The sequence below is a fragment of the Amblyomma mixtum genome, chromosome 2, assembly GCF_055824585.1.
Source record: "Amblyomma mixtum isolate Tamu chromosome 2, ASM5582458v1, whole genome shotgun sequence".
Lineage (NCBI taxonomy): Eukaryota > Metazoa > Arthropoda > Arachnida > Ixodida > Ixodidae > Amblyomma > Amblyomma mixtum.
Window position 1 is genome coordinate 117,748,219 of NC_143013.1, and position 27,189 is coordinate 117,775,407.

Here is a 27,189-nt window from a genome sequence, read left to right on the forward strand (position 1 = left end):
AACAGCATAAGGCACACATTTAAAATTTTACCCCGCTGCGGTGGCTCAGTGGTTACGGCACTTGGCTGCTGACCCGAAAGACAAGGCTTCAATCCCAGCCTTGGTAGCTGAATTTCGATGGAGGTGAAATTCTAAAGGTGTTTCCTCTCTTTTTTTGTCCGTGTCTTTGTTTGCGCTATAATATTTCTAATTCAATATGAACTACCAACTCGCCCAACAGGAAGTTTTAATGAAATTCTAGAGGCCCGTGTACTGTGTGATGTCAGTGCACGTTAAGGAACCTCAGGTGGTCGAAATTTCCGGAGCCCTCCACTACGGCGCCCCTCATAGCCTGAGTCGCTTTGGAATTTCAAACCCCATAAAATCAAAAACCGCATGAGAGCTCTGCTATACATTAGCAAAAGAAAGAAAAAAAAAACCGTTCTGTCTTTAATGAACTGCTTACCTTTTCATCTTCCTTCTGTGCATGCTTTTCTTGGTGCTGCTGACCCTAGGAAAATCATAAACGACCCAGAAAGGGAATGTACGACCACTACTTGGTCATCAAACTGTGATGCTCCTGAAAGTTAAGTTCAAGGCTACACAGGCAAGGAGTGAGCCTGGAAGAGAAACTTTAAGGGTGCTGCCTACAACCACTATACAGTGAAATCCACTTATAAAAATACTGAAGTGCCATGGAAATACCATTGTTATAACCAATAATTGTTATAACAGGGTTGTGCTGAAAATACCATAGAACACATGCAAAAGTTGACGGTGCCACTACCGACCATTGTTATATCCGATATATTGTTATAACCGGTATTGTTATAAGTGGGTTTGACTGTATTTGAAGAAGCACGCAAGCTCATATATGAGCAGTGCTTCCTGAAATGAGCCATGTTAATAGAAACTAAGAAAAGGTTTGTTATTTGTAGCTACAACAGTACTATCAAAGCTGTCATTCGATATGTTTTACGTGATAGTTACCTAGCCCATTTTGTTTTGATAGTTTTTGCCAAGAAAAGATCTGTGCATTTTCTTGCCATTATAGCCACGAGGGACGTTCCAACAGTAAGTTTCGTCATTGTTTTTTTTAGAGAGAAGACAGTACACCGAGTGAAACAAACCACCGCCACAAGGATTCACACCCGTTGCTGGTTTAACGACAGGAGGAGCGCCAAACATAGGGGAAATGACGCACGCACGTAGCAGCAGACCGGCATGCCCGAGGTTATTCGAGTACAAATCATGATGGCAGACAGACGTGTGCTGCTGCTGCTGCTGATGATGATGAATGGGTACGCAGGACTAGTGTGCCCATCATCCATAATCGCTTACTGATCTTGTACGGTGAATGGGTCATGCCTTGTGAAATGGTTGGTAGCTGCCGTTGCGTGTTCAACGAAGGAAGGCAAAGTGCGGAGGATCAAGGTCGAAGTGGGCGTCCCTCCACATCCACGAATGAAAACAGCACTGCTAGCTAACATTTCTAGCCAACATTGTTGTCCGCTAACACTGTTGTTAGCGGACAGGCGCATAACGGTGTCAGACGTGGTGTCCACACTGCACATTGGTCGTGCTCGGGCCCGTCACAAGCTCCGTGATGCGTTGGGTTCCCGAAAAAGAGTCTGCAAGACGGGTGCCGAGAAACCTGACCCCCGGATCACAAGGGTGCAAAAATGGGAATCTGCCTCGATCATTCGATGCGTTCCACATGAGAGGGAAACGAGTTTCTGTTCAGAATCACCACGGGCGATGAGGCAGGGCGTACCACTTTACCCCCGAAACCAAGGCCGTCTCAATGACACAGAAGCATCCCAGTTCACCAGTGAGAAAAAAAATTGAAAGTGTCATCGCCCTCCACAGGAAAGGTTATGGCCACAGTGTTCTGGGACGTGAAACGTGTGATTCTTCCTTCCTCCATGAAAGGGCCATCAATGTGGAACTGATGGTCCGCCATTCAATGAAAGAGTTGGTTTAGTTTTATGGGGTTTAACGTCCCAAAGCGACTGAGGCTATGAGGGGCGCCGTAGTGGAGGGCTCCGGACATTTCGACCACCTGGGCTTCTTTAACGTGCACTGACATCACACAGTACACGGGCCTCTAGAATTTATCCTCCAAAGAAATTCTAGCCGCCGCGGCCGGGATCGAACCCGCGTCTTTTTGGGTCAGCAGCCGAGCACCATAACCACTGAGCCACCGCGGCGGCTTCAATGAAAGAGACAAATGTCTCAAAATCAATGGCGGCGATGTCGAGCATTAGTGCAAGGTGTATAGCTTATGATGCCATGGTGCATTTTCTTTAGCAATAGAGTTTCCATGTGAAAATAAATGACGAAAATTACTTCCGGAACAGCCTCGTACATTTCGCTTAGTTTCTGTTTCTAGACCTGACTCATAAAAGAAAACCAAAAAAAAAAAACTCCTCGGATGTGCTAGTGGGAAGCCTCTCGAATGCTTACACTGACTTAAGGGAAGATGTGGGGATCAGATTGCAAAAATCACGAAAAAAGTTGATTTTTGAAAAGTACACTTTTTGGCATCCCTAATACTGTTTCTATGTTGTACTGAAATATTTCACCAAAAAATAAACTTTTAAGCGCTCCAAATAAATATATTTGTCGGCATCTACACATAGACAGTGTGTGCTGGCTTAGAGCTTTCAGGCTTGTTTTCTCTAAAGTTTGTTTTGAGCTTGATACCTTGTTTGTGGAAAGCGTAGCACCGCAATGGGTGCATGGATTTTTACCCCGTTTGTTTTGTTGCGATCCCTGAAATGTGGTCTGCGTCAAGACTGTCTCAGATTTACCATTTAGGCTCACATGTTTTTATTACACGATAATTAGAGCATGATACATTTTATACATAAAAGAAGGTGCATATTGTGTCCTTCAAAAAAAAAGCAGAGAAATCTTTTTAAAATTTAAGAGAGTCTTGATTTACACCACACTTATTAGTACTAAATATTAAAAGCATTTACAGACCTGTAGCCTGTTTTTTTGTCATGCTAGGCTTTCCAGAAGCAAGCAACATGGGGACAACATATAAACAATGATAAACGGGAACCTACTGAAGCTGTCATTGTGAAACTTCATATTTGATTGTGTGATGCTGTTTCATGCCAGTCTGCCAAATTTCATCACTCTAAGCCGAAAAATAGAAAAATTGCCATCGATCCCCTCATTCCCCCCTTAATAAACCATGCTGTGGGGCCTGTTGGTGAAGAATTGTTTCTAGAAAAGTAATTCAGTGCTACTTATTTCGATGAGCACACAGCGAAACAAGGCACGATGGGCGCTGACTTCAACTCACTACATTTGTAACATGCGCGCATTTCAATAAACTTAGTTGAAATCAGTGCCCGTCCTGCGATGTTTACGTGTGCGCTCCTCTGAAATAAGTAGTGCTGAACTACTTTTCTAGAAACGATACTTCTCAGATTAACTCTTTTACTCCCACGTCTCACATTACTGCAGGAACTGCATTGACCAACCTGACTTAAAGGTGCACTAAAGAGGAATCTGAACTCGTCTTTTTGCCACGGGAACTTGATCTACACGTTCCTAGCACTCTTGGAAACTTCAACTTATTGCCCTGTGTGGCCGATTTCCCTAATTAAATCGAATTAACGTCCGGCTCCCGCCTTTATTTTTTGAATTCTCCCCGCAGACTGTGGGAAGAGTTGACCAATGTGTGGAGTGCCTTTCAGCCAGCTCCGTGGAGGCTTTGCTTTCACTTTATTTTGTTTTTTAGGTTTCCGCGAATAAATAGTTTCATTCGCAGATAATATAGCCGCGAAATAAGCCCGCAGAAATAAAACTACGCGCGGACTATTTGCTTCTACGGATTACTACGTATTACTCCGCCGATGGCAGAGCGGCAAGCCGCCACGGGACTGGGTGAAAGGCACTCCACACATTGGTCGACTATGCCCACCGTGCGGGGAGAATTAAAAAAAAAAGGCGGGAGCCGGACGCTAATTTGATTTAATTAGGAAAATCGGCCACACAGGGCAATAAATCGAAGTTTCTAAGAATGCTCGGAACGTGTAGATTGAGTTGCCGTGGCAAAAAGACGAGTTCAGATTCCTCTTCACTGCACCTTTAATCTCACCTTGTGTTCTAATGTATGCCCACGCCCCTAAAACAAGCTGACTGCAGGGGAGCTCGAGGGCTCGATACAGTAATTTATAGTAATTGTAGTCATTTGTTCAATTACCTAAATGCAAGAGCGGAACAACGGCCGGGATACTCAAATGCGAGCTTACCATGAGAGCTGTGAGGGCAATGTTGGCAGCCACTGACAAGGCATTGCACACCTGGCAAGTAAGACAAGGAAAGAAGCAAGGTCAGGTTGACTAGGCACTCCACTTAATCAGCATGCCAAATGACAAGTCACAAGCAATGAACAGGTCGTTACCAATGCAAGAGCGGGGGCTAGTTGGTGCTTCATACTGATCAAGTCGCGCTAAAAGGCACAGAAAGATGAAAACACAGATGGACGAAGCGCATACAGACGGACGGAACGTGCTTCGTCCATCTGTGTTTTCGTCTTTCTGTGCCTTTTAGCGCGACTTGATCAGTAGGTGGTTACCACCACACCAGAAAAGAAGTATTGATTTCTGCATTCACTCCAAAGGAAGGTAATCTTGTTTGTTCATTTATTCACATAGAGTTCCATGCAAAGAGCCAGGGTAGGCACGATTCAGATACGTTATGGAACAACAACAAGGTAACCATGTAGGTTAGTCAGTGTGAATCAAACACAATGAAACCAGCAACAAAAACGAATCTTTCAATAAAGCATCAATTGCTAGTCCAGCACTCTCCTGTGTACCTCCCCCTCTTGTGTTCTCATTTTTTTTTTGCTGGCTTCATTATGTTGGCTTTTAAACAAGAATCACAAAAAAGAACAAACCCAAAGAGGTCAACAAGTCGTGATGAGTTTCACTCCTTGATTGTGTTCAGGAAAAAAATGTGTATTCATGTTCAATAGCGAAACACTGCTAGTGTTAATTTTTCTTTTTTTTTTTTAAATATTGCCTCCATTCTCAAATGACGAAAACAGAAAGGACATTTCTTCAGTTGATCTCTCTCAGAGACACAAAATTTCAGTTTATGAAAACCTTCTAGATTGGCTCACCAAGTTCCCACCACTAACACCGCTATTTCTGATACTCTGATAGCATACTAACTCCTGATTTCAAGCTTAGCTGCCTCAAAGTTAAGCCCTTCCATCTTCGGTTTCACTACCTGCCACAGGATTCCTTGAATTACACTACATATGCCTTAGATTAAGAAATTTGACTGACCGACTGATTGATTGATTGATTCCTTTATTCCCTCGCATTTATGGCCACTTAACAAAAATAAAAAAAGAACAACTATGGGGATGCTCAGGTCACCTTAAGAGTGGATTGCAATAGCATTAGATTGCACATTCATATGTCCCAGTTTCTACCTCCACTATGCTGTGACGGCACCAAGATTTGCACATATCACATTTGTTTTCTGATTTTTGATAAAACTGCTCTCAATTTTTATGGAAAAAAAGTGGGTTCATTACACGAGTACATACAGGATATTAGACCTGTGACCATCACGTCACACACAGAAGAAAATTACCTTTCTCTAGTGATAACCAAGAGCAGGCAAGCATAGCAGGGGACGGCAGAAAGTTAGGTGGGCGGATGAGATTAAGAAGCACGCGGGGATACGGTGGCCGCAACTGGCGAAGGGCAGGGTTAACTGGAGAGACATGGGAGAGAGGCCTTTGCCCCGCAGTGGGCGTAGTCAGGCTGATGATGATGATGATGCCAGCAAACTAACCAGTGCCACACTTCTGCAGCTGAGATAGATGACAGCCATGAGCCATAGCCTCCAATGTCGGGCACGAGGGCAGAGTTTGCATAACCTGGCTGAAGCGTGTTGTGTCACCCAATCTCGGAGGCCATATATATCAGCATCACGAACGCTGCCACAGGAATAGACCGCGTCACGATGCTAACAGTCGTTCTCGCACAAACCAAAAGTGGCAGCATTCTGTGCGGTGTTGGAGTGGAACAGTCACTCACCTCCTCTGCACTTGTGTTCACTTCGAATACGTAGCACCTGTAGGTGGGTGGGCCTTCACCTGGCGTTATCGTGATGAATCCCAGCAGCCTGCACAACACAGAAAGACGCCGCTTTCCAACAACATTCATCCTCTGCAGTGTTAGAGTTTCTTACTATTACCTAGAGGGAAAGCTGGCGGCCCGTCTATGGGAGTTTGCATGGCGACCCCTCGAGACCACTTCAGCCACCATGGGCGCTCAAAGCATCATGGGGCGGTGAGCTACTTGTTGCGGAACTGCAACTTTTGGCCAAAAAATAATAGAAAAATAAGGCTGTTTGATAACTACAAACGCCCTAACATTCAATATCTTGTCTAATGATTGCAACAAACGAGCAGAAAAGCCTATAAGTGCAAAGTTTGCCCAAAATAAGAGACGACTCGCTCTCCTATTGGCCAAGTAGTGAACACTATAAAAACTAATATTTCGTAATTTAGAGGCGCACTTTTAAAAGTAAATATGTTTTCAAAAAAGATGTTGTTGCTTAATTACTATAAGAGGTTTTTTAATGGCATTTCGGAAAAGTGAAACCTTTTATTGGCGTCGTGTGTCGTCGCGTTTTCACTACTATGGGTTTTGCCCACTGCGTTCGCGGGAAAGTCGTCTGTGCACACACAAACAGCGTTTTCGGAATGAAACATCTTAGTAGTGCCACTCCATGTTCCCAAAAAATTGCGACTGTGCCGCAACAAGTAGCTCACCGCCCCATGATGCTTTGGGCGTCCATGGTGGCTGAAGTGCAGTGCCGCCAGCTTTCCCTCTAGGTAATAGTAAGAAACTCTATGCTCTCCAGTGTTAGAGTGGAACACCTTTGCTACGGGCCGCATCAAGCCACCTTGACACTTGCTTACGCCATGTCGTGGTCCTCAAATAAATGCTTACCAACTGACTAATAACAACACAAACTGTTAGCTCCAACTATCGAGACAGAAGTGACTTGTTTGCAGAACTGTTCGGTTTACTGCTTGGAAACATACCACAAATAAATCTTGTGTATGTATGTAGTTACAAGCGCAGTTATTACAAGCAATGCCTTCAGCTGTGCATACAATTTGTTTCAGGAACGAATGAATGCTTGCACATTTAAGGGTGCTACAAAACCTGTTCATGTGAAGCAGTGCGTGGGTAGCGAAATGACCAATGAAAATCGGAAAACCTCACGCTAGTTCAATAAAATGAAGTAAACAGTGGTAAATATTTAACTGGAAATATTAAATTACATCATAGCATTAATAACACTCTGAGAGTTTCCAACATGTACCGTATTTACTCGCGTAATAGGCGCACTCGCATAATAGGCGCACCCCTAGTTAGGGCGCGAAAAATCAAAAAATCAGATTTTTTTATTTCCGCGCATAATAGGCGCACCCCGAACTTGGCACTGTGATCAATACTGTATTTACACGATTGCAAGCCGACGCCTCGCCACCCCCCGTTTCCCAATCTTTATTTTAACGAAGTTTTTGCTGAACTGACTACTAGTCCCTACTAGTGCTGCTGCCGTTGCAGCTGCTGCGGACCCACAGCACGTACAACGACATCGCGTAGAACAGCCGCACACAGTTTTCAGGGATGCTCACTTTAAACGTCTGTTTGGAAAGCTTCATCTCCAGCCGGAAACGTTCCCGACTTAGGCCCGCGAAAACCTCGGCGCTTGGAGTCGCGTACGAAAATTTAGGACGCCGTAGTCGCAACTGCCGCACTTCTCGGCCACGTCGTATTTTCCGACCTGCCGCACGCTTGCCGCGTTCGAGAGCAAACTCCCAGCCGTGTAGCTGTTAAGGTGCTTGCCCGTCGAGCTAAAACATCAACGCTCCGCGGCAAAGCCATAAACCATGATAACTATCGCGCTACCGCAAATCCCGGCACTTGACAGCAACAACAAAAAAAAAAAGAGCTGGAGATGCTGATGGCGATATAGATAGCGAAAGCTCGCGGCGGAGGAAAACGATGATGATGATGATGAGCTTGGCCTTGGGCGGCGTCTGGAAGCTCCTGTGCGCGTGTGTGGCCTCCGCGATCAAGCGCCCGTTGCGCGCAGCCGGAGCCGATCGCGGAGACCTCGGCGCGTGCATTCCGAAAGTTTCGGTGCGGCCCTTACACGGAACTTTTTTTTTTTTAACATTTCTTCGCGAAAACGGGGTGCGGCGCGTACACGAGTGCGTTTACGTGGTGTGTTCAATTTTGCGAGTCCAAAAATTTCCGGAAATTTTACCCCGCGTAATAGGCGCACCCCGAACTTTGAGCCGGATTTTCTGGAAAAAAAGTGCGCCTATTATGCGAGTAAATACGGTATACAAGAATGTACACACATTCAAAGCATGTGTTGCATCCAAAATCCAATTTACAGAATAACAATGTTTTATTAGCTTACTGCCTTTGATGTTGCTTTTTAATCGAAATTGTAGCTATGTGGAATTTGCTACAAATGTGCTCAGAAAAGCAATGAAATCCACTTTACAGAGCTGAACTTCTGCACTGCTGGGACACAGAATTTCCCGCAATGTCAAAAAAATTTGCCTCAGAAAGGGTAGTCTTTAAACTTCTACGTAACCTGCATACTTGGATTTTATATTACAAACACAATTCAAATTCAGCTCACTAAATCCATTACACAAAGCTCCAAAACTTCAGCTCTGTATCGCGCAATTACTGAACAGAACCAAATGAACAAAGAGCAATGCCTTGTAGTTGAAGAATCTGGCAAGAATATAAAAAAAAGATCAGTTAAACAGACAGCAAATCAAGACAGCCTTTAACATGATGCTCAGTCAGTGTCACTGGCTTATGGGTTCTAACTTACAGCACCCCACACTCCATCAATTGGCCATTGTCATCCACAATGTCTTGAAACTGGATCACATGCTTCTAATGAAAATACGCATTGAAACACCAAGAAATTTTTCACAACAACCACTAGACAAGCTCAACAGAGTACATATTGTTACGCCAAGGGTTTATTGAGACCGGGACGGAGGACTGAAAGCAGCTGGGTCCGCTTGCCGAGCACGAGACACCACCAACCTCGTTCTCCTCATCTTCGGCTTAGTCAGCAGCGCCGACCATGTAGAATAATAATAGGTAGAATTGGCCTTTTCATGGGCGTCACACTTCCCCCTAAGCAGCCGAAGCCCGCTGGGCGAGTTAAGAAGCGCCGCGCGAATGGTAGGGCTTCAGCCGGGCAACGTGAGTGACTTCAGTTCGCGCTGAACGACGTCCGCTTGCCGTGAGACGAGCTACGCGGTAATTGAGCTCGCCAAATTGCTCAATAATGACATAGGGTCCATCGTAACGGCACAGCAGCTTCTGAGACAATCCTCGCTTTCTGATAGGCCGCCACAACAAGACCAAATCACCAGGCCTGTAAGTGACATGACGGCGGCGGGCATCGTAGCGCGCTTTAGACCGATCTTGGGAAGCAAGAACATGAAGACGAGCAAGGCGTCGGGCTTCTTCGGCGAGACAGAGTGTCTCAGCGATGAAGGGATCTTCAGGAAGCTGGTCAGAAAATGGTAGGATGGTGTCCAGGGTGTAGCGTGGGGGTCGAGCATAGAGTAAAAAGAAGGGGCTGTAGCCAGTAGTCTCATGGCGCGCGGTATGGAACGCGTACGTGATGAACGGCAGGACGCTGTCCCAATTCTTGTGCCTTGAATCAACATACATTGACAGCATGTTGGTGATCGTGCGGTTCGTGCGCTCAGTGAGTCCATTCGTCTGGGGATGGTAAGGTGAGGAATGGCGAAAATGCGATGCGCAGGAACGGAGAAGTTGCTCCACGACGTCAGCGGTGAACTGCCGACCACGGTCACTGATGATAACTTTTGGAGGTCCATGACGTAGAACTATGAATCGTAGCAGAAAAGAGGACACATGATGCGCTGTAGCTGCGGGTAGGGCTGCCGTTTCACAATAACGAGTAAGGTAATCGACACAAACCACTATCCAGCGGTTCCCATGATAGGATTTCGGAAACGGGCCAAGGAGATCTATGCCCACTTGCTCAAACGGTGCTGCAGACGGTGTCACAGGGTGAAGCTGACCAGATGCAAGGCTAGTAGGTCGCTTGTATCGTTGACACTGAGTGCAGCTGGCGACGTACCGCTCAGTCGTGGCCCGCATTTTCGGCCAATAGAAGCGTGCCTCAGTACGGTGCAGCGTCCGTGCTGAACCAAGATGTCCAGATGTAGGGTCATCGTGCATGGCTTGCAAAACAGAGTTGTACAGGCTCTTCGGGACTACCAGCACGAAGCGGTGGCCCGTAGAAGAATAGTTTTTCTTCCACAGAAGACCATCCCGCACACAAAAGTGGCTGACATTGGAAGGATCTTCAGCTGCCGCAAGGAGAGATCGTAGGGTTAAATCTTTCTGCTGTTCCGCTTTGAACGTGGCGACATCAGGAAAAGCAGATGACACTGACACGACGCAGTGGTCCAAAGTAGCGATGGTAGGCTCAGACTCAGGAAGGGGCAGCCTCGAAAGACAGTCCGCGTCAGCGTGACGGCGACCACTCTTGTAGACGACTGTGTAATCGAACTCTTGTAGCCGGAGAGCCCACCGTGCAAGGCGCCCGCACGGGTCACGAAGGTTAACGAGCCAGCAGAGGGCATGATGGTCGGTGACGATGGTGAACGGTCGTCCGTAGAGATAGGAACGGAAACGCTGCGTGGCGAAGACGACAGCCAAGCATTCTTGCTCGGTGACTGTATAATTGTGCTCCGGCTTGCTGAGCGAGCGACTCGCATACGCAACAACGTGCTCTTTGTTGTCGCATCGCTGGACGAGAACAGCGCCGAGGCCAACACCGCTGGCGTCAGTATGAATCTCTGTGGGAGCGGAGGGATCGAAGTGGCGAAGTACAGGGTGGCATGTCAGGAGGAATTTTAGTTGGCGAAAGGCGGAGTCGCACTCAGGTGTCCACTCGAAAGCCACATCTTTGTGAAGTAGACCAGTCAAGGGGTAAGCTACGTCCGCAAAACGATGAATAAAGCGGCGGAAGTAAGAGCATAAGCCCAAGAAGCTCCGCAGCTCTTTGACAGACCGCGGTGGCTTGAACGACACGACAGCTGCAGTCTTGGCTGGATCAGGTCTGACGCCGTCTTTGTCAACGAGGTGTCCAAGCACTAACGCTTGACGCGCACCAAAGTGGCACTTTTTAGAGTTAAGCACAAGGCCAGCTTGGCGCAAACAGTCCAGGACGAGAGCTAAATGGTCGTTGTGCTCACTGAACGTCTTTCCGAAAATTACAACGTCGTCGAGGTAGCACATGCATATTTCCCATTTCAAACCGCGGAGTATAGTGTCCATGAATCTCTCGAAGGTGGCGGGCGCATTACAAAGGCCAAATGGCATCACATTAAATTCATAAAGGCCATCAGGCGTTATAAACGCTGTTTTTTCTTTGTCCGCGGGATGCATAGGGATTTGCCAATACCCCGACCGAAGATCAATAGAAGAGAAGTAGGAGGCTGAAAATAGGCAGTCGATGGCATCGTCGATTCGAGGTAGGGGGTATACGTCTTTTCTCGTGACGGCATTCAGACGACGGTAATCCACGCAAAAACGCCACGACCCGTCCTTCTTCCGAACAAGAATTACTGGAGCAGCCCAGGGACTCGACGACTCTTGTATAACACCTTTAGTTAACATCTCCTTCACTTGCTCATTGATCAGCTTACGTTCAGACGGGGCCACTCGGTAGGGCTTTTGCCGGATCGGATGTGAGGCGCCAGTGTCAATCCTGTGAAGGGTCCGAGACGAGGGGATGGAAGGTGGGCCACCGGGCTGTGAAAAGTCAAACATGGTGGAGTGTCGCAGAAGAATGGCCAAGAGATCATGGCGCTCATGCGTCGAGAGCGAGTTGTCAATCATGCTGAGTAGCTTGGGCTCGTCACAAAACTCTGGCGCTTCCGCGTGCAAGGCGTCGGTAACCAAGGCAACAGACACTTGTGAGGCGTGGCTGCACGACGCAAGCTTCTGGCCTTCAGGCAAAACTACCGCTTCTGTAGAACAATTCACTGCCCATAATTCAGTGCGACCGTTGGTGACGGAAACCATGGCATGAGGAACCAAAATATTCTTCTTCATGCAGGTAAGATGGTTCGGTTCCACAGTCGCATCAAACACGTCAACAGTGGTATCGGGGCAGGAAACCGGTACGAAGGAGGCACGACAGTATCTCGGGTAACAACGAGCACACCCTCTCCACTGCAAGAGCCTTCCACAAGGCCAGTGGTAAAACATTTGCCGACGCTGAGCTCACCGGTGCGACAATCAACGTTGGCGCCACACATCTGCAAAAAGTTGAGCCCAAGAATGACGTCGTGCGTCGATCGGGCGAGCACCGCCATTTCCGTGCTGAACACTTCACCACTCAAAGAAACCTTAACAGTACACACTCCGATTGCAGGCAACGGTTCGCCACTCACACCACAAAACTGGACATTTTTGTCCCACCGAAACAAAACTTTGCGTCCAAGGAGAGACTTAAATCCAGCGCTCATAACGGAAACAGTAGCACCGGTATCCACTAAAGCCATTACAGGTACACCATCCACTAGCACATTCACTTTGTTCCGCAACATAACTACAGGCAGGGGTATCACTTCCGGCGGCAGACTTCCAGCGACCTCACCCCCATCGGTCGCGCCGACTAGTTTTCCGGCGGAGGCGAAGAGGAGCGGCGTCGGGGTGATGGAGATCGACGAATGCGGGAAGCTGGAGGTGGAGTCACGCTTCTATCCGATGCCGGGGAACTATTCCGCATTTTGCAGGCCATCGGTTGTCGACATCAGGCGGGTAAGACGGGCGCCGAGAAGGTACAGGTTGGTAATCTTGCCGCGGAGGATAGCCTGAGGAGCCGTAACGCGATGGTTGGCAGCGGGGACAAAATCGTGAGATGTGACCGGGCTGACCGCAGCGGTAACACACAAGAGAGGGACCAGGAGCACGTTGAGCCGGCAAGTAGTCTTCGTGCCTAGTATTGGGCCAAATGTTCTCGTCGTATGTGGCCGGCGGATGTTGGTAAAAGCGGGGCCGGTGTTCTGGAGGCGATCGCGGTCGCAGCTGTCGGGGCACCCGGTGGTCCTCAAAGTCCGCTGCGTTAACTGCGGCTGGCGGAGGAGGGCGCGTGGGATACTCAGGGCGAAGCTCTGAAGAATTCCGAGTGAGTTCCAGCGACCTGGCCAACTCTTCGCGCACGATCTGGCGGATCGTGGAAGCCAGATCACACGATGATGTTGTGTCTACGGCTGCCATCGTTGTCACTCCGGCTAAACGTCCGAATTTTGGTATGATGCGACGCATCTTCAATGTCTCAAATGTGCGGCAGTGCTGGATGACGTCAGACACAGAATCTAGACTTGCTTTGCCGATAAGAAAATTGTAAATGTCTTCTGCAAACCCTTTAAGTAGGTGACCAACTTTATCTTCTTCTGTCATGCCAGGAGAGACGACCTTGCATAACTTTATAATTTCTTCAATGTACTTTGTACAGGTCTCTCCGGGAAGCTGAGCCCTTTGCGCAAGCGCTTGTTCAGCCCGCTTCTTCTTCGTGACAGAGTCGCCGAAACCAAGATGTTACGCCCAGGGTTTATTGAGACCGGGACGGAGGACTGAAAGCAGCTGGGTCCGCTTGCCGAGCACGAGACACCACCAACCTCGTTCTCCTCATCTTCGGCTTAGTCAGCAGCGCCGACCATGTAGAATAATAATAGGTAGAATTGGCCTTTTCATGGGCGTCACAATATATAGTACTGAGACACACCTGATCTCTCCCTTAACTGCCCCATGACTCACCTGTTGTTCTCCTTGTGCACAGTCCAAAAGGAGACATCGGCCAATGGGAAGCAGGCACGCACAGCCTGATGGGAAGGGTCCAGAATCCTGAACAGTGCAAATGAGATCAGATACTTAAATACTTTAATATCCTCGCACACTTTGCAGGAGATAGCACAGTGCACCTGCAAATTACCATGGGCTTATAAAAAACTTTTTTTTTTGCTAAAGTTGAAAAGGAGTGGTGACATACATTACTGGTGTTGACCTTAGGGAAGCAAACGCTTGTGCATGAACACGAGTGATACTTCTAGCAAGAATGGTTTAGGTTAATGCAGGTTTAACGTCCCAAAGCGACTAAGGCTATGAGAGACGCCGTAGTGGAGGGCTCCGGAAATTTCTACCACCTGGGGTTCTTTAACGTGCACTGACATCGCACAGTGCACGGGCCTCTAGAATTTCGCCTCCATCGAAATTCAGCCCCCACAGCCGGAATCGAACTCGAACTCGAACTCGAGTCTTTCAGGTCAGCAGCCGAGGACCATAACCACTGAGCCACCGCGGTGTTTGTTCTTCGTTAGATTCTTCTTGGAGCCACCGCGGTGGTTCCAAGAAGGATCCAATGAAGAACAAACATTGTTGGGCACTCTGTCCTCCAAGTCTGGTTCAATGTCTCAGAACACCGCACATTGGTACAGTTGGACTCTCATACTAGCCAGGCTGTGGTGACAAGTGAACAGCCTCTGCCACAACAGCACCCCAAGTTCTAAGCATCTATACAAAACAGGCTGTGCTAGAAACAAGTGCTCACTTTTCTACCTGCAGTGCTGGCTCAGGGAACAAATTCTGCAAATAATTTTGCAGTACCACCAATATTCTAGCTCACTAGCAATTTTAAATACAGTGAAACCTCGTTAAGTGAACAAGTAAAAAATTGAAAAATAGTTCACTACAGTGAAATTCGTAATATAAAATTCCGTCACAAATGCGCGCAACAGCGGTGCAGTTTAGTCACTGAAGGGACAGCAATTCTGGCGAGCATTACTAGAGAAACGGAGAGACGTTGCCCCAGGTTCTGGCGGCGTTTCAAAGGCACTCGCTGCTATTCCGAAGACCACAAATATCCGAGTGCAAGTTAGGCTGGCTTCCCCGCACAGCACCACAAGCGCAGGTTAAGCTCCGGCTACGGTGGCTTCTCCGCATTACAGCCATGTCGTATGGAAAGCGGTACTGTTACTGCAAACTTACAACCACCTGCGCTGCTGCTTCCAAGGCACTGTCAACGGATGCCTGAGGCGTGAACGCGTGCTGCCAGCCAGACTGCAACCCAACACGCCACTCTTGGCGAGATAAAAGTGCAAACCTCGGCGCGAGCGCTTACCGCATCACCACCAGTCACCTGTGCAGTGTGGCGAAGCCTGCCATCCGAACGGGCAGTTTGGCGCTGGCGAGTTCGATATATCCGCTTCGTGGCCAACCGCGTTCGATATAAGGAGAATAAATTGTAAAAAGGGAGTAACTACTCATTGACATCCACGCAAGCGCAGCCATACGGCTGCAAAGGAAAGCTATACAGCTTTCTCAGAAACTTCGCAGAGTTAAAGAAAAATTCGTGCTGGTCCGGGGTTCGCACCCGGGACCACCGCCCAATTGGTAGAGTGACTGCTCCGGTGTAACGGTGGTCCCGAGTTCGAACCCCGGACCAGCACGAATTTTTCTTTAACTGCATGAAGTTTCTGAGAAAGCTGTACAGCGTTCCTTTGTAGCCATACGGCTGCGCTTGAGTGAATGTCAACGAGTAATTACTCCCCTTAGTAAAGATATACTCCACCCTGGGGGATTCCCCTCAACATTTGACCAACGAAGTATAAATTGCATGCTTTTGTCAAAGATATTTACGAGGAGTTCGATATAGGCACTAATTCGTAATATCCATGTTCGTTATATCTTCGTTTGACTGCACAATAACAGTGATCCACCAATGCCCATCTGTAATATGTGGCTACGACAAGCGACACAGTACCTGAGCTCCTTCTGGCTGACCAGCATGTGGGACTCGGCCATCTTGAACACGTTGTGTGCCATGCGGGCCGCCAGGATGAGGCGCATGGTCTCGCAGACCAGCTGGTCGCCCCTGTCACAGGGCACTTGCATGGAGCCGAGGAACCGCACGGTGAAGGCCTCCCAGAAGGAGCACGACGCGTCCTTGGCCGACTCCATGGCGATAGAGGAACCACACTGGTCGAAGGGGTTGATGCGCCTGTACAATGCAGGACAGAATGTAGGACCACGAAGTCATCGTCATCAGCCTGACTGCGCCCACTGCAGGGCAAAGGCCTCTCCCGTGTCTCTCCAATTAACTAACCCTGTCCTTCGCCAGCTGCGGCAAACTTCTTAATCTTATCCGCCCACCTAATTTTCTGCCACCCCTGCTACGCTTGCCTTCTCTTGGAATCCACTCCGTTACCCTTAAGGACCAGCGGTTATCTTGCCTTCGCATTACATGCCCTGCCCTAACCCACTTCTTCCTCTTGATTTCAACTAGGATATCATTAACCTGCGTTTGTTCCCTCATCCACTCCGCCCTCTTCCGATCTCTCAATGTTACACCTATCATTTTGCTTTCCAAAGCTTGCAGCGTTGTCATTAACTTAAGCTGAAACCTCTTCGTTACCCTCCACGTCTCTGCCCCATAGGTGAGTACCGGTAGGATACAGCTGTTGTATACTTTTCTCTTGAGGGATCTTGGCAAACTACCATCCATGATCTGGGATAACCTGCCATATGCGCTCCACCCCATTCTTATTCTTCTAGTTATTTCCATCTCATGGTCCGGATCTGCGGTCACTACCTGCCCTAAGTAGACATATTCTCTCACTACTTCCAGCACCGCGCCATCAATTGTGAACTGCTGTTCTCTTGCTAGACTAGACACTGCTAGATAAAGCGGCATGCTTCGTCTGGCCACATCAGAAAGACCACAGAGTGTGCACTACGGTGAAAATTTCAGAACGAGTCGTTCAAATAGATGGCACAGTCTTGATTCAGCAACAAACAACATCGCCCGTGTTTCACTAGAGCACACTCGTGGCATCTTAGACTTCCTTTTGCATAGCCAAGTCAGTTACCACACCTCAGATCACCAAAATGCATCATGCTGTGCCACTAGCATTCCTTTCTTGGTGTTTCGTTGGTGTCATGAATCACGTAATGTGGCATCGTGGTTACACCAGCCACGAATACGCTACCTCTATGAAAACTCTTAAAGGTGCACTGAAGAGGAATCTGAACTCGTCTTTTTGCCGCAGAAACTCAATCTACACGTTCCGAGCATTGTTAGAAACTTCGATTTGTTGCCCTGTGTGGCTGATTTCCCTAATTAAATCGAATTAACGTCCGGCTCCCGCCTCTTTTTTTTAATTCTCCCTCGTACGGTGGGCTGAGTCGACCAACGCGGCGAGTGCCTTTCACCCAGTCCCGTGGCGGCTTGCCGCTCTGCCATCAGCGGAGTAATACGTAGTAGTCCTTAAAAGCAAATAGTCCGCACGTATTTTTATTTCTGCGGGCTTATTTTGCGGTTATATATTATCTGCAAATGAAACAATTTATTCACGGAAACCTAAAAAACAAAATGAAGCGAAAGCAAAGCCTCCACGGAGCTGGCTGAAAGGCACTCCACGTGTTGGTCGACTCCGCCCACCGTATGGGGAGAATTAAAGAAGAAAGGCGGGAACCGGATGTTAATTCGATTTAATTTGGGAAATCGGCCACACAGGGCAATAAGTCGCAGTTTTTGAGGATTCTCGGAACGTGTAGATGGAGTTCCCGCGGCAAAAAGACGAGTTCAGATTCCTCTTCAGTGCACCTTTAACAATGATGAATGCACAGCTTGAGCCCAAGACACTTTTCCTAAAGACCAAAGATGCCATACTGACACTATGCAACCACACACTTTCTCATCTGTACCCATCATGACCTTCACCTGTGTGGATGAAATTGGGCTTTATGCATCAGAATCCCACCTGTTAAGCCTGTTAAGGGGGGAAGCTGGTCGTAGAAAAAAAATTTTTGTTAATAAAGTCACAATAATGGAACCTTCAAGAAGCATGTATTTTTGCGTGCTCATTTCAAATATGTAATTTAATTTTGTGTAAAGCAAGCCCTTGTGCACTTATATAATATGTTAGGTAACTTTTTGCCGAGAGCTTTTGATAAGTTTTGCTGCAGGAAACTTGCTAGGACGCATGCCATTGGCTTGTCTTGACGTCAAACTATGCAATAAGGGCAAAATTATTATCCTACCTATCATAGAAGTTGAGTTAGAAGGTTTTGGATTTGCCACTTCACAAACGGGAAAAAACTGATGATTTCAAAATCCTATAACTCACCTTCTATGACAGGCAGGATGATAATTTCACCCTTATTGCATAGCTTGATGTCAAGAGAAACCAATGGCAAGCAACCTAACAAGTTCCCTGTTGTAGAATTTCTTTCACTCTCTCGGCAAAAGTTGCCTAACATATTGCATAAGTGCACAAGGACTTGTTGTACATAAAATCAAATTAGATATTTGGAATCAGCACGTAAAAATGCATGTTCCCTGAAGATTTCACAGTTGTGACTTCATTAATAAAAATTTATTTCTAAGACCCCTTCCCCCCTTAAAGGGGCCCAGAAACACAATCTTAGTTAACTGTTTTGCCTGTTGATTGCATACAGTGAGTTAAAATGGTGCTATTAGCGTCGGTAACACCACGTATATTCCGTTTTTTAATATTTTAATGTCCTCCCAAAAACAACTTCATGGCTCTGATGGTGTCGCCACACAGTGGCGGGTTTTTAGCAGCGGATATGACATCACCTGGCGCGAGCTTGATGATCGGACAAACAGTAAATATGCTGCAAATTGTGTGAATAAATTTTGTCACCTGTCTGCGTTTTATATTAGATCAACAAAAACAACTTGTTTGTCTTAGATAAAAGCCCTGCAAAGCAAGTAAAATAAAAATACACCACCAGGGGCGCTCCGGCATGGAAACAACGCTGCCAGTCTCACAGAGAGCAGGCAACAATGGAGTACAAACTTCCGCAACGTGCTCTGGCTGGCTGTTTTGAATGGTTGCGCCAGGTGCCATCATTGGGAGAGCGAAATAGGAGTGGGAAGCCCCGCCAAAATCGAGTTGAGGGCAGCGTTTTATTTGCTTGTATTTTGAAATTTCTTCACTGAATAACTCCCGTTCCTGTGCATCGATTCCTGTAATTCTTTTTAGGTCATCATCTGTGTGACATAAAGAACCCACCTGAAGTATAGCCGGTATCCCCCCAAGCAGTGTTTCGCAGCCCCTTTAATGCTGTGAAATGTGAGGAAAAGCAAAAAGCAAGCCGCCTTGCCAGTGGTACGCACACAGCCGGGGCATCCTTTGGTGACTGCCCGGACGAACTCTTCTCCTCGGAGGGGGAAAACATGTCGAACTGAATCGGGGTGTTGGCCAGCTCCTTCAGGTCCTGCTGGGTCACTGGCTTTGGACGCGCTGCAGACACACTGCAGAAAAAGACAATGGCGAAGGTGTGCATCCCTGTGTGAGCACTCAGGACAGCTGGCCAGAAAGTGAAGTGTGGTGTACCGGTGATTCTATATCGAATTATTCAATATTATGCGAAATTTTTACTTTTGCGATTGCAACTTTTTCCTCGTAACAAAGCATGGTCACTTGTTAGACCTCTTCAACCCAGTCAGAAAGACAATGCCTCACCGGCCAACGGTTCCGATCAAAGATGGGTACCAAAATGTCCTTGCCTTAAACGATAAACTCCGCTTCTCAAAGCTTAGAAAACATGGCAGGGACTGTTTCACAGTAGTCAAACGAGGCTTATTTGTTCAGGCTTCTTTTTTTCAGTGCGACATTGCTGGAAAGTCTCATAATAATGGGAAGAATGCAGAAGAGTTTCTGAAACTTCCAGGGAAATGTCGCAAGCTGCTGACTTACTGCAGGATGATAAAGACCAAAACATGTGCTCATCACTTCAACTTTTAACGCGACACGATTAAGACTCCTGTTCTGTGGAAATTCTTGCATCGTTGGCGGCGTTCTGAGCCTCATTCTTGCACACACAGTTCTTCGGGAGGCTGCACATTTTACATGTAGGCCTGCTGTTGTCCGAGTCATTTTTCATAGTCATTACCATTTTTCCTGAGTCAGAGTCATTCTGCATCCCTCGTCTCCCTTCTCTCCCCTTTAAGTGGAGAGGGGGACGGCTGAGAGAGAGTGGAGAGGCGAATTCCCTTAAACATCACCTAGCAAGTAGAAGCGTCATGCAGACACCGCCGATGCTGACGGAAAGTTTGCACCTTCGCGACCCTCCTAATGCTAGACACCTTTAGCATACCATGTACCGTGTTACCGTTACCGGTACCAGAGTACCGGGAGCCCGCGCGCAGCCAATGCGCATGCGTAAATCGCCCTTGACGGCACCAGATGGCGCCACTTGCCCAGGAGCAGCGTGCGCTCCTGCAGCATCAAGACCAATCAGCGCATGCTCACCGGCGGTGGGCGGGCTTGCGGTACTCCGGTACCGGTAACACGGTACACGGTAAGCAAAAGGTGTCTGCTGTCGCATCAAAAGTAGCCACATGTGAGGGGTTATTATGCCTGCACCTATGTTGTTGAGTCTGCCAGTCAAAAAGTAAGTCAGACACAAGCGCAAATGCGAGAGCGCCGACTCCAGCACTTGCCAATGCATTTCCTCAGAGCTCTCTGCGGTGCAGTGAATCGGCACACCTCCACTGGATTCGCGATACACTAATGGTAGTGTTTTTCTAATGAAGGTCAAAACTTGAAACCCTGCCCAGTCTGCGAAACGCCCGCACTCACCGGTCTTGACTCTGAGCTGCAGCAGCTGCAGGCGTGGCACCCACTGGAGCTGCATTAGGTAGGGATGGGGTCCGTTCCGTCTGCATTGCGCACAAGAGACAAGCAGTACATAAGCAAATGCTGGCAGCGATGTACATGACAACGCCATCTCCTCTTTCCTAGAGGGCACAGTAGCTGTTCCTCTTTGCTTGCATTAACTCTCCGCTGCATCTATCTTTACTTTGAAACGTGCCTTTTGCATTTGACTTCAGATTCCTGCCCGGAGACGTGCTCCTGTAACTTCCCAGCACCAATCCCTAGCACAGCTAACTTGCTACGAGGCCCCACGGACACCAGGCCAGATAGGCCCTGCATAAGAAGAGCTCAGTTGCTGACCCTAACCTGATCAATTATTATGACCAACATAAAAATATAACAGAAATGGTCCTGGCACCCTTTGCAACCTAAAGCTGTGTGGTATGATAATCTACGGCATGGCGTGGTATGGCATGGAATGACATGGCATGGCACGGTATGGTAGGGTGGGGTACGAATATGACCGGGTATGCAAGTTAAATATCCCAAAGGTGCACACACGCTATGACGGACACTAGTTCAGGGCTCAGCATTAATTTCAACCTTTAAAGTTCATAAATAACCGCGATGTTGCACAATACACGGGCAATTTAGGCCTTTCCACTCCGTTGGAAAGCGACCACTGTTGCCAGGGTTCAATACGACAACCTCCGGCCCAGCAGGTGAAGGTTATAGCCAGTGACAAACCACGATGGCCAGAAGTTGCCATACAGAAAATTTGAGTCAGCCACATCTCATTTCACTTAATTTCATTCTTACTTATCATTAGGCTTGGAACCATCAGAAAGGAAAGCCATGGAGAGCGAAGGAACGAAATAACAGGGTAACAAACTGCATGACAAGGATCAAATCTGTTATCAGTTAGTGACTGCTTATGCTTGAAATGATGAGTAGGTTTTTAGTTCTCACTGGCACAACAACATATGAAAGGTAATCAGACCGCACAGAAATTGGGTAATATAGAAGAATGAAAAAGAAAGAAGCACCTTATTTCAAACACCAGCGTAAACTTATCATAAGACAATGCACATGAGATCAGTGACAGAATATCTTCATTAAAATGTTCGCTTAAAATGCGGCATTCGCAGCTCTGCTTTAAATTTCAAACAACAGAAAGCAACTGGTTTGGTTTGGTTTACTGGGGTTTAACGTCCCAAAGCGACTCAGGCTATGAGGGACGCCGTAGTGGAGGGCTCCGGAAATTTCGACCACCTGGGGTTCTTTAACGTGCACTGACATCGCACAGTACACGGACCTCTAGAATCTCGCCTTCGTCGAAATTCAGCCGCCGCAGCCGGGATCGAACCTGCGTCTTTCAGGTCAGCAGCCGAGCGCCATAACCACTGAGCCACTGCGGCGGGGAGAAAGCAACTGGGTTTCCAGAGATGTACCACTACTGCCGAAAACAGTTTTCATTAACACAAGCCACCACAACTTTTGCGTTCTCTATCTAGAATATTTTTCTGTTGAACAGGCACTGAACCCCGAGTTGCTTTCACAGCCAGCTGATGTGCCAGCATGTGATAATCAACAGCGTAAAGTCACCATAGCTTTCTGCCGAACAAATGTGCTCTCCGATCCTTAAAACAGATAACCACACTGCTGGAGGGGTACACGAGGTTTCTTGAACTGCTCTGGAGCCGGGTCCTGCGTACCTTGGCCGCGGGTGCCTCCTTGGGCACAGAGTGCGACCGTCCACCCGGGTGACACTCGGCGGCAATGTTCATCACCGTGGTGATCCATTCGTCCCGCTCCGGCTCGCTCAGAGCTTGGAGAACTACCGACCTGCACAGCGGAGAAGGTCGACAGCGATTCAAGACATGCCTGAAGGTTAGCAACATCCATTCAGCCCTTAGTATCTTTCATCCCAAATGCTTTTCAGGAAACATTTCTCACATGAGCTGGCCTCGATAAGCATGTGATAAGCATGTGCATTCCATGTGAGATAAGCAAGCTGCACAGACAATGCAGTGTGCACTTTCAGTGTGCAACACACAAAGAAAGAAAAAAGCGGGGGGGGTAGGGGGGGGGAAACTTCACCAATGAAAGTTGGCAAAGTTCTGTTTACGGCCTATCCGTGAAGAACTGAACACAATTCCGTGCCCGTCAGAGCTCAACCTAAGGCCTGTCACTGATACTACACGACTGCCATGAAGCAAACGGGCAGCAAATGGGTTTTAAAATTCAGTCATGGAGTTAATACCTTGGTGAGGTTATGCTCAATCTGTTGAGCTGCCCGAGTCCTCAGCCTACATAACCTGCATACCCATCGATACTCTGTGCACACTCTGCCGATTCCAATTACCCCTCGCTTAACTGGCAACAAAACTTAGTCACTAACAACTGTATTAACGAAAGGTTTGGTTTATGGTTTATGGGGTTTAACGTCCCAAAGCGACTAAGGCTATGAGAGACACCGTAGTGGAGGGCTCCGGAAATTTCGACCACCTGGGGCTCTTTAATGTGCACTGACATCGCACAGTACATGGGCCTCTAGAATTTCGCCTCCAAAGAAATTCGGCCGCCGTGGCCGGGGATTGAACCCGCATCTTTCGGGTCAGCAGCCGAGCGCCATAACCACTGAGCCACCACGGCAGCTTATTAACAAAAGGCCACTTTGCATTCTGAGTGTTGATTAATGGACGTCTCGAATTATTAATGCGAAAAGCATTCCTAGGCTACTGAGCCACCACGGCAGCTTATTAACGAAAGGCCACACCACTTTGCATTCTGAGTGTTGATTAATGCACATCTCGAATTATTAATGCGAAAAGCATTACTACTAGGCTATGTTGGCGGGGTCGTGACCTCAAAATGTGTTGGCAGCATTTGTGGGCAACTCAGATGAGTGGTTGTAATCAAAAGAGAATGATGTGAGGATGCTGCGAAAAAAAATAATAAAAATTCGAAATCGGATGAATAGTTAATTAATGAGAGCCAAAAATGTTTAAAAAGTGGGCGGGGCCACAGCAAAAGCGGCGCTGAATTTGAAAATGCCGTAAGTGTGGCACCACGTGACCGGAAGAGTGGGCGGAGCTAATGCGGGCCGCCAAATTTGAAAGTCCGGAATGAACACTGAGACAAAACCAGGAAAAATGTGCAGCTTGTAATCGAAATCCAATCAATAATTGATGATTACAGAAAGTGTCAAGAGTGAATTAAGGTGCATTAATTGTGAATAAAGGTGATTTAATTGTGAATTAATGTGATTGAAATGTGAATTAATTGTACATTACGGTGAATTAAGGACAAATTAAACGAATTACTGCACATTAATTGAAAATAATTGTCAACTAAGGGTAATTAAAACGAATTAATTGTGAATAAAGTGGGTAATTAAGGAACCAATTAAAAACAAGAAAGCAACTTGAAATGAGGACGCGTCGTTGCTTTAGCATTATTCCAATGGGATTTACCGCAGTGATTTTTTCAATGCTAAGAGTTGTACTCTTAAATCTCAAACTCTTCTGGCCTGTTTTCAAGCGACCTTCGCTCCTTTGTATAATGCACTTCTCAGAAGACTGCAGCATAAACATAAAAGGAGCAGCATATATAGTTTGTACCTGTGAACAGATGTATGTGCTCAAACTTTAAGATGGGTTTGATCAACAGCAAAAAAATTCAGGGGGACACTTTGTTGATCTAAAGTGAGGTGAGGCGAAAGCTTAAGCGTGGTGTTGCTCCTGGTGCCACTGATGCGTTGATAAGATGTTAAGCTTCGACCCTAAGAATGGAACGCGACAGTGTCTTGCAACGCTGCCAGGGAGTCCACAGAACACCATCACCCTTCGGCTCTACGGTAAATTGGTTTTTGAGGAAAGCAAATGCATCTGTCTGGCATATCTCTGTGGACACCTGAACCTCGCTGTAATGGGAGGAAGATGAGAGTGAACGAAGAAGACATATTCACTAGACGCGCCTTTGTTCATTCTGAACGAACGAGCTGGCATGGCGGAGTGGTTAGCATGCTCGTCTTGCACTCCGGAGACCCTGGTTCGATTCCCCAACTCGACCAATTTCCTACTCGGTTTTACTTATTTATGTGGTCTAACAAGGAAGGTAAATTAGGCTAAATGCTTAGCTATTATTACTCAATTATTCATTAACTATCATGAAATTATTATTTCGATATCATTTGAATGCCATCGATTAAGTATTGATTGGCATATGCCCATAGAAGGCACGTAACCGAAATGGGGACATATCTGCCGACACGGCTGCTAACGACAGTATGAGGCATTTAAGGCTTTCGTCTTAATACATGAGCAAAAAAAAAGCTGAACACAGTGTACAAACACCTCGTCTCCTTACCCACCTTACTTTACAGCATTCAGTGCTTTCACATGATGTATGATAAAGTAGTGTAATGTTTGCATTACGGATTCATTGTGCATATACTGATTACCGAATCCCTTTTCTGGGATAATTATTAATACTTTGAAAGCCCAATATGCGACCACCGACGTACAATGGCACTGCTGAACATCAGCGTTTTTGTGTGCAGTGCTCACATCCTGAGATTTGGTACCAGTCTTCACTATAACAACTATACCTGGAACTGTATCAGAGGAAAAAATAAATCTCAAGCACACCCTGGACTTGTCATTCTTATGTTGCTCCCTCTCCGTGCCACACTGGAAAGAAAACAAGATGTAAAAAAAAAAATCATCCTGCCAAATACCAGCTGGGACCAAATCTGTGCACATGCACACATATAACATGCAGACAGTACTCCTAAAAAAAATTTTTGAAGGAGTCGTCATTACTGTCTACCTCTTTTTAAGTGCGCATCTATGCCATGTGAACACCAGAATGCAACAAACCCGAGTCCATGCAGACACTCTTACGCTGTCCACTCCACATAGAAATCACCCTCCTCCAAGCAAGAAAAAAAACGAAAATTGGTTTTCAGGAAACAAAATGGCCCACTAACTATCTCAAGTAAATGCTATGACAGCAAGCCTTCAGTCTCGCACATGGGTAGCCAACCGATAGTGAAGCTCACCTGAGAATTGTTAGCACAATGTTTCCACTGTTTTGTTCAGACTTGGCACCGATTTTTTTTTAAACATTTTATATATTTATTTGCACACCATGAAGGCCTCGCAAGTGAGGTGTTTTGTCAAGATCAAGATGTTCTTCAAACAAATGCACAAACTAATTAGTGACAAAACATACGAAAAGGCACTTGTAGTGGCTAATTACAGAGCATGGCACTAAGTGCAAACTGAAATAACTATATACGCAATATATAATACTAAGCAGAAAGATTTCGAGAAACCTGCCAGCTACCCCGGTATGCCCTGTTCACCTGAAGTGTCCCCAGCAATGTACCCTTCCTCGTTTATTTTGTCAGCTCCTAAAACCTTTCCCACCTCCTCAAGAAAGCCATTCGCTAGCACTATAGCAGGATGAAGGAACTGCGGACATGTTCACATAAAGTACAACCTTATCGTACTTCCCATGTCCATGAAAAACTCAACGCCCAGCATCATGTGAAATGATGCAACTCACTTTTTGCCGTTGCTGATCTGGAAGACGTTGCGGCGATCCTCGTCTAGCGCATGTGCCACTGTGCCCCGGTCAATTTCCATCACAGCACTCCCGACGCTCTGAGCGAGACATGGAAGAACAAAAAAAAAACTAGAAAGGCACTTTCTTCACGCATTTGAAGCAAAGCTAGACCGGCTTTAGATTAAGAGGCTTACAGTGTAAGCACCACAGTGCAAAATACAACCATCAAGGGAGATAGAAGAAAATTGCTGGCCCGTTAATTTACCCCCTTGCTTTCCTTAAGAGCCCTTTATAATTGCTTAAGGGGGGACACTGGTCTTTTGAGACCAAAAAATGACCAAAAAATCGATTTTCGAAAAGTGACATTTGTGGAATCTACAGCTATTAATTTCCAACTGTACCAATTTTTTCTTTCAAGCAATCAACATTTTGACCATAATATTAAATTCAGATCATCGTGTGGGCTGAATTTATGCAGGAGTAGGCAATTTAATGGCATGAAAATTTTGGACATCTGGCTGTCTTAGTGTGTCGATATCACAACATCTAGGACAGACAGAGATGTCATAATGTTTGCTAAGGGACGCTGAAGACACAGTGTGTGCGATAATCGAAGCAGATTTGTTCAATCGCACTTCAAAAATTTATAATTTTGCAAAGTTTATCGATTGCATTACATTCATACCTTGAACATTGATATTACAATTACTGTAAAATTACTAACGAGGGTGAAATGGAAAAATGGTGTTGATTATTGCACTATTTACTCAGCACACTATATAGCCATGGATTAAAAATGATTTTTTATTGAGCAGTTTTTTTGCATTGAGGTACTAATGAATGACTAATTAAAATTACTT

General features: G+C 46.7%; 1 protein-coding gene across 4 annotated transcripts in view; it reads right to left on the reverse strand.

The window, feature by feature from the left end:
• Positions 1-27,189, reverse strand: part of LOC149360711 (DCC-interacting protein 13-alpha-like) — a 77,357-nt gene that overhangs the window by 14,699 nt on the left and 35,469 nt on the right. For 3 of the 4 annotated variants that reach the window (XM_089572461.1, XM_089572460.1, XM_089572463.1), the window contains 10 exons: positions 26,330-26,427; positions 25,408-25,449; positions 22,471-22,600; positions 20,741-20,820; positions 19,273-19,410; positions 15,892-16,128; positions 13,890-13,976; positions 6,057-6,144; positions 4,251-4,301; positions 446-490 (listed from right to left, as the gene is read on the reverse strand). In XM_089572461.1, coding sequence (XP_089428587.1) covers positions 446-490; positions 4,251-4,301; positions 6,057-6,144; positions 13,890-13,976; positions 15,892-16,128; positions 19,273-19,410; positions 20,741-20,820; positions 22,471-22,600; positions 25,408-25,449; positions 26,330-26,427 — 996 coding nt within the window. The remainder of the gene's footprint in view (positions 1-445; positions 491-4,250; positions 4,302-6,056; positions 6,145-13,889; positions 13,977-15,891; positions 16,129-19,272; positions 19,411-20,740; positions 20,821-22,470; positions 22,601-25,407; positions 25,450-26,329; positions 26,428-27,189) is intronic. The other variant, XM_089572462.1, reaches the window with a different exon arrangement.